Here is a 14,688-nt window from a genome sequence, read left to right as displayed (position 1 = left end):
TTGGGGGTAACCAGCCCTTCTCTTGTCTGGGCCCTACAGACACTTCAATATCCATCTGGTCCTTCCCTCATCTTAATGTAAATCTTGACTTTATTTTGTTGTTGTTTTGTTTTGTTTTGTTTTTCTCAGTGATGAAGGATTCCTTTTTCTTCCCATTACTTGATGCCTGACTCCAAGCTCTTCATTCTGTATTTGTTTGTAGAAATTTTCTCAGGTTTCTTTGAAACTGTTTTCTTCATTTCTTATATAATGTAGTCTTCTTTACCATTCTCATTCCGGTATTTTTTTAGCCATTTCCCAATTGGTGGCCAGCTGCTCTGTTTCCAGTTCTTTGCCAGCAAAACCAAAGAACTACCATAAATAACTTTCTCCATTTGGGTCCTTTTCCCTCTCTCTCCTTGATGTCTTCATGTATATAGGCCTAGTGCTGGTATCTCTGAGTCAAAGGAAATAGACATGGTTTGGGCATAGTTCCAAATCACTTCCAGGGACTGCTTGTTCACAGCTCCACCACTGTGGCCTTGGGCACCTCTTTCTACAGCCCTTCCAGAATTTATTTACTATAATGTGCCCTATTTCTGTCCTGAGAAAGATAGTCACCTTCAGTCTGGGTTTAGCTGGAGTCTATCTGAAACCATTGATTATTTTTTTTTAAAGCAAAAATAGCTTAGGTAAATAGTCTGAATTTTATATTTTATAATGATCATGAAACAAAAGATGAATTTGAGAAACAATGAGAAAACATAACCCCAGTTTTCAGCGATGGTTTTGAATTGTTTGTCCAGCACAACAGCAGTAATGTGGGCATTTCCTTGAGGAAGATGTCTTTCTGGACAAATAAGGACACCCTTTTTTTCCACCTGGTCCTTGGTTCTGACTTTCTGAGGCATAAAGAAAACCCTCTCTTGATGTGATCACCAATGTAAAGGCAACAGGAGACACTGTTAGGATCTGAATCCTTAATTTCAGCAATACATTGCAGAGCACATGCTGTAGACTCTCAAGCTTCCTTAGCTCCCTCAAACCTCCAGGCTGAAATACAAAACCCTGTTTTGGACATTCTGAGCTGTTCATTACACCATCCTTCCTTTCTGGGCTTACGTGTTCCACAAACGCTAGAAACAACTACGTAACCTGCTTGCTGTTTTGAACACATGATCCTCCATCTCCAGACTCCAGGCATTTTTTCTGGTGGTTCTCTGGACCTAGAAAGCTTTTTCTTCTTGATCTCTACTTCCCTGGCTCCCTTCAAGATTCATCTCAAATCCTACCTTCTGTTGGAGGCTTTTTCCAGTTTTCTTTTGAGATTACTTTTTATTTACACTGGATAGCTCGTCTTTTACGTATCTAGTATTTACATGTAGTCTTGTTCATGTGTTTATTTCTCCATTTTGGGGACCACATCTCAAGAAGTTTTGTTCTGAGTCATTTTGTAGACTGTTTTAAAGCCTGGGGTGCAATCCTGCTCCATTCTTGCCTCTTCAGTGTGCCTATTAATATTCTTGCTTCATTATTTTCCCAGAGAAATTCTGTGGTTTTGTGCAGTTCTATGCAAAACCCTCTTGTGTTACATGAAGTATTTATTGAATATGTGTGTTCCTTGAACATGGAAGTTCTAATTATTTAGGGCTTTATCTTAGGCATGATTGTTTTGTATTTGTCATTCAGAGCCACTTGTGCATTTCTAGGTAGCTCAGTTCCCCAATTTTTTTGTTTTTGTTAATGTTCAGATTATTTTTTGTAATTTTATTGTTATAAGAAAAAGATTGCAAGTGATCTTTGCATGTTCTACAATCACAGAAATACTTCTCATACTACCCACCCATCCCTAGAATCATCCCTTCTTCTTTACACAGTGGGAGTAATAACTGGGTAAATCAATCTATCTAAATAACAGCTCACTAAAACTCTGCAGGTGGGACTCATGACTAGAATTTGGTCCATACAGATATCTTCCTTAATGGGAACAGAATCAAAAGAAGGAATGTGGTAAAGTAGCATTGTATTTTGAAAACACATATTCATGTGAGGAAACTTAACACAAGGAGAGAGAAGGGGCAGCCATGTAGCTCAATGGATATAGAGCTAGACATGGAGATAGTAGATTCTGGGTTCAAATTTGACCTCAGACACTTCCTTGCTATGTGACCCTGAGCAAGTCATTTAACCCCCATTATACAGCCCTTACTGCCCTTCTGCATTAGAACCAGTAATTAGTATTGATTCTAAAACAGATGGTAGGGGTTTAAAAAAGAAATGAGGAGAGAAAGAAGGGTTTCATTAAGTATCAAAAGACGTATCAACAGAATGAATATGGTCATAGAACTATGCCACAGACCATGTAGACAGAAATGGGGATTAGGCAAAGAATTTGGGAAACAGATTATAGGGAAGGACTAAGGAAAAAGCATTTTTAAAGAATCATCTGTATTCCAGGCATTGTGTGACATACTTTACAAATTACTCATTTGACCCTCACAGCAGCTTTGGAGGGAGGGGTGATTATTATCCTCAGGAAACTGAGGTAAAGAAAGATTAACTGACCTAGCTAGTGTCTGAGGCCAGATTTGAACTTGGATCTTTCTGACCTCAAGTTCAGCCTTCAGTCCACTCTACCATCTTGCTACCTTCCTACAGGGCTGCCTTCTTAAAGTGTTTGGACATCATTTTCTGCCAAAACTCGGTATGCATAATTTAGCCAAAAGACCATACAAATGTTAGGAGATCAAAGCTAAAGAACTACTGATGCAAATTAATGCTTTGATCTCAACCAGATTAGTTAACATCTTGGGCCCACTTGTTTTTCTTTAAAATGAGGAAGTTGCAAATTAAGTTGTCATTTAAACCTCCACTGACCCTGGCATTTCATCTGGTGTTAGGCAGTCATAAATTCTGATAAATTCATTCATTATGGTGAGCTCAAACTGGCCTCCATTTAGCTTCCAACTTTTTGTCCCTATTCTGTCCTTTAGAAATTAAGAAAATTAGAAGCAATCCAGGCGCCAAAGTATAGTGGTAAGAGAATTAGCCTTGGAGTCAAAAGAGGAGCTTCAAGTCTTAGATGGCAACATGTCATGACATGATTAAGGCAAGTTGTTAAGTCATTCTGTTCTTCAGGTTCTTCATTTGTAAGGTAAAATAACTTGCCTCTTTCCTAAATAATTTTAATTAACATTCACTTCTATGAATACCATCACAGTTCAAAAGCTTCTGAAGCTTTGTGATAGTTTTGTTTACAACTCTGTTCCCAATATAAGCTTATATATCACTGGTGGGTTGTTGGGTTTTTTTCCATCCATTTCAAGTGTAGCAATCTTGATGGAGGATAAAAAAGAGAGAAAGAAGTTGAGAGGATATTTGTATTTTCTTTCAGATTGCAAGACTAGGCCTGAAAGCAGGGAGTCAACTCTAAATCTGGGCTTCTCTTGGGAAGACTTATCCCAGAAAAGGCTCATAAGGAGTGTTGCTTGTATCTTCAAGTTGAGAGAAGCCTATGAATTTGATACCAGCTCAGAAAGACAGCATAGTAAGGAAAAACTCTTCCAGCAAGTAAAAATCCTTCAAAACAAACCTGATGAAGTGAGAGGCCATGAATATGATAAAAATAACAGAAGCTTTATACCAAGGCCAGTACTTTTTCCACAACAGAGTGTAAGTACAGGAGAAAGTTTCTATGAATGTGATACTTACAAAAAAAGCTTTAACTCATATTCAGACCTAAAAAAAAATAATAGAACTACTTCAAAGAATAAGATTATTTTTAAGCATAATGGACTTAGGGACTCCTTGAGTTACAATTCAGATCTTACTGAAAATAATAGAATACATTTTAGAGAGAAACCTCATGAATGTAGTGAATGTGGGAAGGTCTTCCATCAGAGCTCAGAGCTCATTCAACATCAGAAAATTCATACTGGAGAGAAACCTTATAAGTGTGTTGAGTGTGGGAAGTTCTTTCTCAGAAGGAGAAATCTTATTCTTCATCAGAAAGTTCACACTGGAGAGAAACCGTATGAGTGTAAGGAATGTGGGAGATTTTTTCGACAACGCACTCACCTTACATCACATCACAGACGTCATACTGGAGAGAAACCTTATGTATGTAATGAATGTGGGAAGACCTTCACCCGGAGACAAAGCCTTATTCTCCATCACAAAATTCACACTGGAGGTACACCATATGAATGTAGTGAATGTGGAAAGGCTTTCTGTCGAAGCGCAGGACTCATACTCCATGAGAGAATTCACACTGGAGAGAAACCATATAAATGTAATGACTGTGGAAAGTTCTTCCGCCAGAGTTCACATCTCATAGTGCATCAGAAAAGTCATAAAGGAGAGAAACCTTTTGAATGTAGTGAATGTGGGAAGGCTTTTTGCAGAAGCACAGAACTTACTCTCCATCAGAGAATTCATACTGGAGAAAAACCATATAAATGTAATGGATGTGGGAAGTTCTTCCGTCAGAATTCACATCTTATTGTACATCAGAGAAGTCATACTGGAGAAAAACCTTATAAATGTCAGGAATGTGGGAAGGCCTTTAGCCAGAGCAGAAACCTTTTCCTTCATTGGAGAATTCACCAGGGAGAGAAACCTTTTGAATGTAACAAATGTGGGAAGGCCTTCCACCAGAGTTCACATCTTACTGAACATCAGAGAATTCATAGTGGTGAAAAGCCTTATGAGTGTAACCAGTGTGGAAAGGTCTTCCACCAGAGAGCAAAGCTTATTGAACATCAGTCAATTCATACTGGAGAGAAGCCTCACAAATGTAAGGAATGTGGAAAGGCTTTCCGCCTGAGCTCACAACTTGGTATACATCAGAGAATTCATCTTGGAGAAAAACCTTATAAATGTAATGAATGTGGGAAGGTCTTCAGTCAGAAAACAAACCTTAAAATACATCAGAGAATTCATACTAGAGAGAAATCATATGAATGTAATAAATGCAAAAAGGCCTTCCACCAGAGCTCAGACCTTACTCAGCATCAGAGAATTCATACTGGAGAGAAGTCTTATGAATGTAAGGAATATGAAAATGTCTTTCAAATGAGCTCACAATTTAGTATACATCAGAGAATTAATCTTGGAGAAAAACCTTATAGATGTAATGAATGTGGGAAGGTCTTTGGTCAGAAAACAAACCTTAAAATACATCAGAGCATTCATATTGAAGAGAAACCATATAAATGTAATAAATGTAGAAGAACCTTCTATAAGAACTCAGACCTTATTCAGCATCAGAGATTTCATGCTAGAGGAGAGCAATCTTACAAATGCAATGAATGTGGAAAGGCCTTTGTCCAGTATAGGAGTCTTACTCTACATCAGAAGATTCACACTGGAGAGACACCACATGAATGTATCGAGTGTGGGAAAGCTTTTTCCCGAAGCACAGAACTTATTCTTCATCAAAGAATCCACACTGGAGAGAAACCTTATCAATGTAGTGTATGTGGGAAGTTTTTCCGCCAGACTGCACATCTTACTGCACATCAGAGAAGTCACACTGGAGAGAAACCTTACAAATGTAATGAATGTGGAAAGGCATTCCGGATTGGCTCACAACTTACTCTTCATCGGAGAATTCATCTTGGTGAAAAACCATATAAGTGTATTGAATGTGGGAAGTTCTTCCGACAAAATGCACATCTTATTTCACATCAGAGAATTCATACTGGAGAGAAACCATATAAATGTAGTAAATGTGAAAAAGCCTTCCGCCAGAGCTCAGACCTCACTCAACATCAGAGAGTTCATAACAGAGGAGAGAAATCCTATAAATGTAGTGAGTGTGGGAAGGTCTTTGTCCGGAGTAGAAGTCTTACTCTACATCAGAAGATTCACTCTGGAGAAACACGATATGAATGTCATGCCTGTGGGAAGACATTCTGCCGAAATGCCGAACTTGTTCTCCATCAAAGAATTCACACTGGAGAGAAACCTTACAAATGTAATGAATGTGGAAAGTTCTTCCGCCAGACTGCACATCTTACTGCACACCAGAGAAGTCATACTGGAGAGAAGCCGTATGGATGTAAGGAATGCGGAAAGGCATTCCGAATGAGCTCACAACTTATTCTTCATCGGAGAATTCATCTTGGAGAAAAACCTTATAAATGTAATGAATGTGGAAAGTTCTTTCGCCAGAGGCCACATCTTATTACACATCAGACAATTCATATTAGAGAGCAACTTAATGAACATGGAAAGTAATTTGGCCAGAGCTCAACTCTTATTCAAAATCAGAGAATTCATACTTGAAAGATATTGTATAAATATGGGAGCCTTCCCTTTCAGTTCTAAGATCTTCTGCTGCCATTAGCTAATTTATCCTGGAGAAAAACTATAAATATATTGAAGGCTAGAAGACATTCTGAGCTGACTACTTGGTGTACTTCATAGTATTCATTTCAGGGAAAGTTCTTTAAAATGTAAGTAATGTGGTGAGATTGGCCAGAAAGAAAACCTTAGAAAATTCATAAGAGATAGGCATAGGAACCGGACTTGTTTCATTGATATCAGAAACTCCTAAATGAGGAAATTTTCTACAAAATTAGGTTTTATACCTTCTTTGCAGCATGTGAGAGTTACCTTGAAAAGGTAAAGTGGCTTGCTTAGGGTAACACAAATATATGTCAGAGGTGGTACTTGCAACCAAGTCTTCCTGATTCTTTATACTATCCATAATGTCACATTTGCCTTTTAAGAATTGATAATGGAAATATCTTACAGCTGTAATGATTTTTGCCTGTGCTTAAAATTTAGTGTATATCACAAAATATCTTTAGATCTTTAGTAAAAGAGGAAACGTTAATGTGCATCATTAAAAAACTCATATTGGAGAGAAACCTGAATTTATTTAATGCCAGAATACTTTGTTAGAACATAGGATTTATTTACTATCCAGAAAATTCACATTAGAGAGATACTAAATAAACATGAGTGTGGGAAAGTCATCAAGGTAATGCTGTAGTTTATTCAACATCCGATGTTTCATACTGAAGACAAACTTTATGAATGTAATGAAAATCCACAATTTTTCCTTATTTTTATGTGAGATAATTGTTTCTAAGGGAGCAACCTAATGAATATGAAAGATCCTTTCAACTGAGAATGTGTCTTACTCGACATAAAAGTTCACATTGGAGAGAAACTTGATGGATAATAAGTGAGGGCTGGTTTTTACTCTAGACCAGTGATTCCTAACGTGGGCACTACCGCCCCCTGGTGGGTCCTGCAGCGATCCAGGAGCGTAGTGATGGCCACAGGTGCATTTATCTTTCCTATTAATTGCTATTAAAATTTAAATAATAATTTCCAAGGGGCTAAGTAATATTTTTTCTGGAAAGGAGGCAGTAGGCCAAAAAAGTTTGGGAACCACTGCTCTAGACAAATGCTTTATTCTTCATCCATCTATATTAGAGAAAACTTGCTTTTTATCAATATGAAAAACCCTTTAAAGCATAGATATTAATATGAACCATATAATTCCTGCTATACAGAAGATTTATGATTGGGAGGCTTTACACATGTAACAGTTATAGTAGAATTTATGACCAAATGGGTAAGTTGAGGGAGCTATCTACCAGTAAAGCAGATCTCTTGACCCTTCCAGTAGCCAAAAGATCCTGAATAGAAAGTACAGTACACTTTAATAAGGAGAGGACAAAAATCACATCATTAGTTATGAGGTTGGTAACATCATTGATTTAAGAAATTACAAAAGGTTGCATTAATGAAGATAAGTATATATACACAAGGGATTAGATCCACCCTTCACTGTCTCTTAGGAATGTATGAATTTATTTGGTCTAACTGAATCATGAGATCATAGTCACTGATAAGGATATCAAACTTAGAGGCAACTGGTCATAAGACTAGTTGAAATTTACAAAGATGGGGCTTTAGGATGGGACTGAAATGAACTTCATCCAGTTCTTAGGAAACACAGGTATCACTCAGCTTCATATCCTGATCTGTCAAGGCAGTGACCAATTATAATTCAGAAAATTGGCAAAGTATACCATACATCCCTTGTCAGAGAGGTGACAGACTAGAGGTATACAATGAGACATTCATTTTTAAACATTTTGTTGATTTATTTTGCCCAACTACAGATATTTATTCAAAGGAAACTATTCTGTTGGATTAGTGTGAGTTTGTGAATAATGATAGTTTTAAAAAAATTTTTTTAAATGGAACCCCCTCCCAAAAGTAGTTCAAGGCAATTTTGTTACTACCCTGTTAAACTGTATATATGCCTTTTAAAAAGCAAATGAGATTAACAGAAGATAATTATCCCCATACAATCACCTTGTTTATTATTTTGTGTAATGAGATTATTATATTCAAAATGAAAAAAAGTAAAGTTAATTTAAAGAAAAAACTCCAAATAAATGTGAAGATTCCAGTCAGAGCACACTTTCCTGAAAAAATCAGAAAATTTGAGGAAAAACCTTCTAAAGGAGATAGAGTCTTGTTTAATTGCCCATAGCAATGTTTCAGTTAGTTTCTTCACATGTTCTTTCAGTCAATAGTCAAGTATCATTTATTATGTGAAAGGGAATTCTTTATTCTCTTTGTCTATGTTGAGTTAACCCTTAGTCAACTCTTTCTTTTAGTACCCTAAACTTAGTACCTAGCTAGCCACTAAGTAAAGAGAGCTCCACCCTTTTAACCCAATCAGTCAGAAATGTGTGAATCCCATGATAAAAAAGGTTTACACAGTCAGAGGCCTATAATAAGAATTAACACCATCAGAGATGAGAAGTGGATCTCATAAGACACTACCCCCCTGGGCAGTGCTGGGCAATTTGGAAGCTGTGATTGGCCCCTGTGAAGAGATAACAAGAAGCCCCTATAAAAGGCCCTGAATTTCTGGGGCTGGGAAGTCGGCTTCAAGAAGAAAGTTGGCTTGAAGAAGAGAGTTAACTTCAGGAGTCATCTTCAGCTCAAATTGTCTTGACCTGCCTCTTGGAGGTAACTTGGGTGAGAGAACAGCTGACTTTCCTGACTTCCAGAGAGAGTTCAACTTTGGTTGAGAGACTTAACAAGTTGTGCCTGGCTGAATCAAGCAGTGGAGCAATATTTAATGTGATAGGCTAGACATCTTCTCTATTCCTTTTTGTATTTCTCTACTTTCACTCTTTCCATCTCTTGTAAATAAAAGCCATTAAAAGTAATTTTGACTTTGAGCTATTTTATAAATCGGTGACCACCATATTATTTATAATTTTCATATAGTTAAGTCAAACCATTAAAATCTAATTCCTACAATTAGATACTTATTATGTGTACAAAGAAAGGCAATTGACAGCCCCTGTGCTTAAGGAACAGGAATCTTATGGAAACAATATGCAGACCACCGTGTAAACAAGATGTATATGAATTAAGAGGAAGTAAGTAACAGAAAGAAGATTCTAGATTGAAGAAAGGTTGGGAAAGGCTTCTTGTAGAAGGAGGGACTTGAAGGAAACCAGAAGATGGAGATGAAAAAGATCATTCTAGGTGTTGGGGACATCCAGAAAAATTTCCTAGAATCCATTAGATGGATTGTTGTGTCAGTAAAACAGCAGGGAAGCCATTGTCACCAAATTGAAGAGTACAAGGGTGCATAAGGTATAAGAAGACTACAAAGGTGGGAGGTATGCTAGTTTGGAACACCAGAGAATTCTGGTTTTGATCCTGGAGGCAATAGGGAGCCACCAGAGTTTGATGAGTAGGATGATGACATGCAACTTGTGCTTTAGGGAAATTGCTGAGGAATGGGCTGGACTGAGGAGACCCTAATGCCAAGCAGACTCACCAGCAGGTTATTACTATAGTCCAGGCATAAGGAGATCAGAGCCTAAAGCAGAGTGGTGGCAGAAGAGTGAGTAGGGCATATTCTGGAGATACTAGATGGTGAAATTGCCAGGCTTGGTAACAGATTGGATATGGGGGATTGAGGATGATGCCTAGATAATGAGCCTAGAGTACTGTGAAGTTGGTGGTGCACACAACAATGACAGGGAAGTTTGGAAAGGGAGATAAGTTGTGGGGAAAGATGAGTTCTGTTGTGGACTTGTTGAGTTTATGGTGGCTATAAAACCACCATTTAAAGATGTGAGACTGGAGGTCAGGAAAGAAGTTTAGCAAATTGAATGACTGCAATTGGTTTCTGTGAACGGGGGGAAGGAAGGAAATGATGTGGGAAAGGGGGTATAAAAAGAGACCAACATGGTCTGGGATTCCATTCCCTTCCTTGGTTTTTGGAGAGACTGGTTCCTTGGCTCTCTTTGCTGCCTTGGCTTGTGGAAAGACTGGTTCTGGAGATTCTTACCTCGGCTTGTGGAGAGACTCTTTCCTTGGATTCTGCTTTGGCTTGCTGGAGACTACCAGACTTTCACATGGAGATTGAGATTTGAGGAAGCTCTTGTTGGGGGCTGAGCCGGACTTCCCCAGAGAAGGACTTAGGGCTGGTAGGCTTGTTAAGGCTGTCTCTTTTCTACATTTCCCACTTTTAACTTTTTCTACCTTGTTGTAAATAAAAGCTGCTAACAGTCATTTTGACTCAGGGGATAATATTTTATAAACAGCAACCACTTTTATAAGTTATATTGATTCAAAACCTAAATTTAATTGTTACAAAACCTAAATTTAATTGTCTGTGGCCAAGTTATCCCCATGTAACAAAAATTGCAGAATGTTTTCTTGGCTAAGCCAGAGAATTCCATAGTTGATCAAGTTTTCAATCATATCAGAGATATCATGTGTAAAGAACACTTTGCCTGGAATTGTGAGTACACTGAGGGGCTAAATCCACTTTCCATCAGCAGCTCTGCTTACTTTGAACTCAAAGGGACATAATTCCTTATTCAGGATAAAGTGATCACCTGAACTGTCATCATCATGCTGTTTGACTCAGCTTTGGATACTCTGCACCTGCTGAGCACTAAACTACTCTCCATAATTTCTTTTTAGAGGGCTGGATCTAGACTCCATCTTTTATCTATGCTGCTTAGTCAGAATGCCAAAGAATATGATACCCCCATCCAAGCTTCCCCCTATCCAATTGTCATCTTCCTCTATTAGATGTAAACTCCGTGACGGCAAGGTCTTTTTCTTATTTATATGTGTATCTGACCCATAGTCGGTGCTTACTCAGTTTTACACAATTGAATTATGGAGAGGCTGGCAAGGACCATATTGAAGAAGGCTTTAAATTCTGTGGTGAGTTCAGATTTTCTCCTAGAGGTAAAAGGGAAAGATCTATTAATAGGGGAAAGACAGATTGCACAATTCTGTGCAGGATGAATTGGAGACAGATGAAACAGAAAATGGAGAGCAGTTAAGGGCTATTAAAAGTCCAGGCAACAAAAGCTTGAATTTGGCTCTTGTAAGTTAAGATGGAAGAGGCACAGAGCCAGAATGGCAGAATAAAGTGAGCGTTTCTACTGAGCTTTCTCCACTTACCTCTTTAAGTAACTTTAAAAAGTGAATCAAATGAAATACTAAGAGACATGACAAACAAAAAGACAGTAATGTTTCCAGCCCAATACAGTTTAAGAAGACGACAGTCTCTGAGCAATGTGATGAGGGCTAGTTGAGAGCATGAGGCATAAGAACTACCAACTGTGGTGTTATGGACCTTGGAGACAGTGGTAGTAGCAGCAGTGGAACCAGGAGCACTCAGCATTCAGAGAAAGTGAAAAGGGACTGACCACCTGTCAGATTATAGGGGAACTCTACACTAGCCCTGGCATAGGACCAGGTACCATTTGGTAACTCCAGTGTTTGTTACCCAGTTCTAAGTTGTAATTCCACGGTGGCGAGAAGTTCTTTTGTTCATAAAGAAGCAATAGTATGACTCAGTTTTAGGACAGAAAAGAATTGAGGTGAGGAAGCAGGGATCCCACCTGTGTGTGTGTGTAATATCCAGAGCACAGACTAGGAGAGCAGTGACTAGAAATATCCTTGGATCACACCACCTTGGAAGCACTGGAAGTTCACAGGACTTCATTCCTAGCTGTGTCCTTATTTGAAGGACATAAAAGCTTAAGCTCAGACCGGTTGCACCATCCCCACCTCCCTCTGATGTAAAGAGTACACCTTTAACATAAAGTACAACGTTAAGAAATAAGCCAGGGAAATTATTTAACAACAATGAAAAGAACCTGACTATAAACATCTACTGTGGTGACAGATAAACAGTGAGAAGACAATATCTTGAAAATACCTATAAGCAAAGCTTCAATGAAATAAACAAATTGGATATAAAACAATAGACTTTCTAGAAGAACTAACAGATTTTAAAATAGTCTTTTAAAAGATTTTTTAAATTGAGCAGCTGGGTAGCTCAGTGGAGTGAGAGTCAGGCCTAGAGACAGGAGGTCCTAGGTTCAAACCTGGCCTCAGCCACTTCCCAGCTGTGTGACCCTGGGCAAGTCACTTGACCCCCATTGCCCACCCTTCAATCTTCCACCTATGAGACAATACACCGAAGTACAAGAGTTTAAAAGAAAATTAAAAAAAAAGATTTTTTAAATTGAGAGGTTTAGAGGAAAAATTGACTTAAGAAATGAGAAAAATGCAAAAAAATTATGAAGAGAGAATAATTTTATAAAAGAGACAAAGAATACTGAATAATTCCTTAAAAATCAGGATTGGCTAAATGGTAAGAAGTATGAAACCCCATTAAAGAAAATAATTCCTTAAAAATTAGAATTGGTCACATGGAAGCTAATAATTCCATGAGATATCAAGAAACAATAAAGTTGTAAAGCAAATAAAAATGCAAAATATCTCAAGAAAAACAAAACTGATCTGGAAAACTGGGAAGTAATTCAATAATTCAACTACCTGAAAACTATGATAAAAAAAAGAGCCTAGACATCCTATTTCAAGAAATTTTAAAGGAAAATTGCGCAGGAAACTTAGAACCAGAGGACAAAATAGAAAGTGAAAGAATCCACTGATCAGACCCTTAAGAAATCCCAAAATGAAAACTCACAGGAATATTACAACCAAACTCCAGAGCTCCCAGGTGAAGGAGAAAAAAATGAATTCAAATACCATGGAGCCATAGTCAGGATCACACAAGACTTGGGGACCACATTAAAGGACTATATGGCTTGGAATGTTATTCCAAAAGGCAAAGTTCTAGGATTATAATCAAGAGTAACCTAAATAGCCAACCTGAGAATAACCTTTTATTCTTGGTTTTCGGTTTTCTGTCATGTTTGAGTCTTTGTGACTCCATTTGGGGTTTCTTGTCAAAGATAGTGGAATGGTTTACCATTTCTTTTTCCAAGATGAAGAAACTGAGACAAACTAGATTAAGTGACTTGCGTAGAGTCACACAGGTAGTAAGAATCTAAGTCCAGATTTGAATTTGATGAAATGAGTATTTCTAATGCCAGGCCCCCCAGAGCTCTATCCACTGCACCACTTATCTGCCTCGAGTGCAATCCTAGAAGGCGGGGGGTGGGGGGGTGGCGCGGAATGGATACTTAATGAAATAGAGGACTTCCAAATGTTCCTGATATAAAGACCAGACCAACGTTGAAACACAAGTCTCAAAGCATAAAAAGGTAAACATAGGAAGTTATAAGAAAGTTAAGGTTAAACTGTTTACATTCCCCAAAAGGAAGATGGCATTTATAACCACTAAGAATTTTATTGTCATTTGGACAATTAGAACGCTTCTACTCAGAAGGCGTGGCTATGAGTTTATTATTTTAAGATGATCTCAGAAGATGGAAAGGCAATGCCCTTTGATTCAGCATACCACTGCTGAGTTTATACCCCCAAAGAGATAACAAAGAAAAAGACTTACACAAAAATATTTATAGCTGCACTCTTTGTGGTGGCAAAACATTGGAAAATGAGGGGATGCCCTTCAATTGGGGAATGGCTGAACAAGTTGTGGTATCTGCTGGTGATGGAATACTATTGTGTTCAAAGGAATAATGAACTGGAGGAATTCCATGTGAACTGGAAAGACTTCTAGGAATTGATGCAGAGTGAAAGGAACAGAGCCAGAAGAACATTGTACACAGAGACGGATACACTGTGGCACAATCGAATGTAATGGACTTCTCTACTAGCAGTAATGCAATGACCCAGGACAATTCTGAGGGACTCATGAGAAAGAAAACTAGCCACATCCAGAGAAAGAATTGTGGGAGTAGAAACACAGAAGAAAAACAATTGCTTGATCACATGGGTCAATGGGGATATGATTGGGGATGTAGACTAAACAGGTGATGGCAAACCTATAACATGTGTGTCAGCACTGATACATGTAGCCATTTTCAATGACACATGGCCACATGTGGCCGCATACAGAGAAATGTGGGGCTGTATGCCAAAGGTGAAACATATGCTGTAGTATAGTGTGGATACTCTGTGCACTATAGATGACAATTATACCTATATTAATTTACCTATTTTGGTTTATTAAATACAGTTATATATTATAATTATACATTTTTGTTATTTAAACTACAAATATCGTGAAATTATGTTTTTTTTTCTCAAAGTGACACACCACCCAAGTTATGCTCATTTTTTGGGCAAATTTTGACATGCCAAGCTCAAAAAGTTGCCCATCACTGCTCTAAATGATCACCCTAGTGCAAATATCAATAATATGGAAATAAGTCATAGTCAATGGCACATGTAAAACCCAGTGAAATTGCT

General features: G+C 38.0%; 1 protein-coding gene across 1 annotated transcript in view; it reads left to right on the top strand.

Annotated features, from left to right (window-relative positions):
• LOC123230563 (zinc finger protein 383-like) overlaps positions 1-14,688 on the top strand; it is a 31,241-nt gene that overhangs the window by 1,549 nt on the left and 15,004 nt on the right. Inside the window, exon 4 of the mRNA XM_044656698.1 lies at positions 3,803-4,845. Within this exon, the coding sequence (XP_044512633.1) occupies positions 3,803-4,845 (1,043 nt within the window). The remainder of the gene's footprint in view (positions 1-3,802; positions 4,846-14,688) is intronic.

This window comes from Gracilinanus agilis, chromosome 1 (genome assembly GCF_016433145.1).
Source record: "Gracilinanus agilis isolate LMUSP501 chromosome 1, AgileGrace, whole genome shotgun sequence".
Taxonomy (NCBI): Eukaryota; Metazoa; Chordata; class Mammalia; order Didelphimorphia; family Didelphidae; genus Gracilinanus; species Gracilinanus agilis.
Note: the sequence above shows the minus strand (reverse complement) of the source record. Positions and strands in the feature narration are given on the sequence as shown.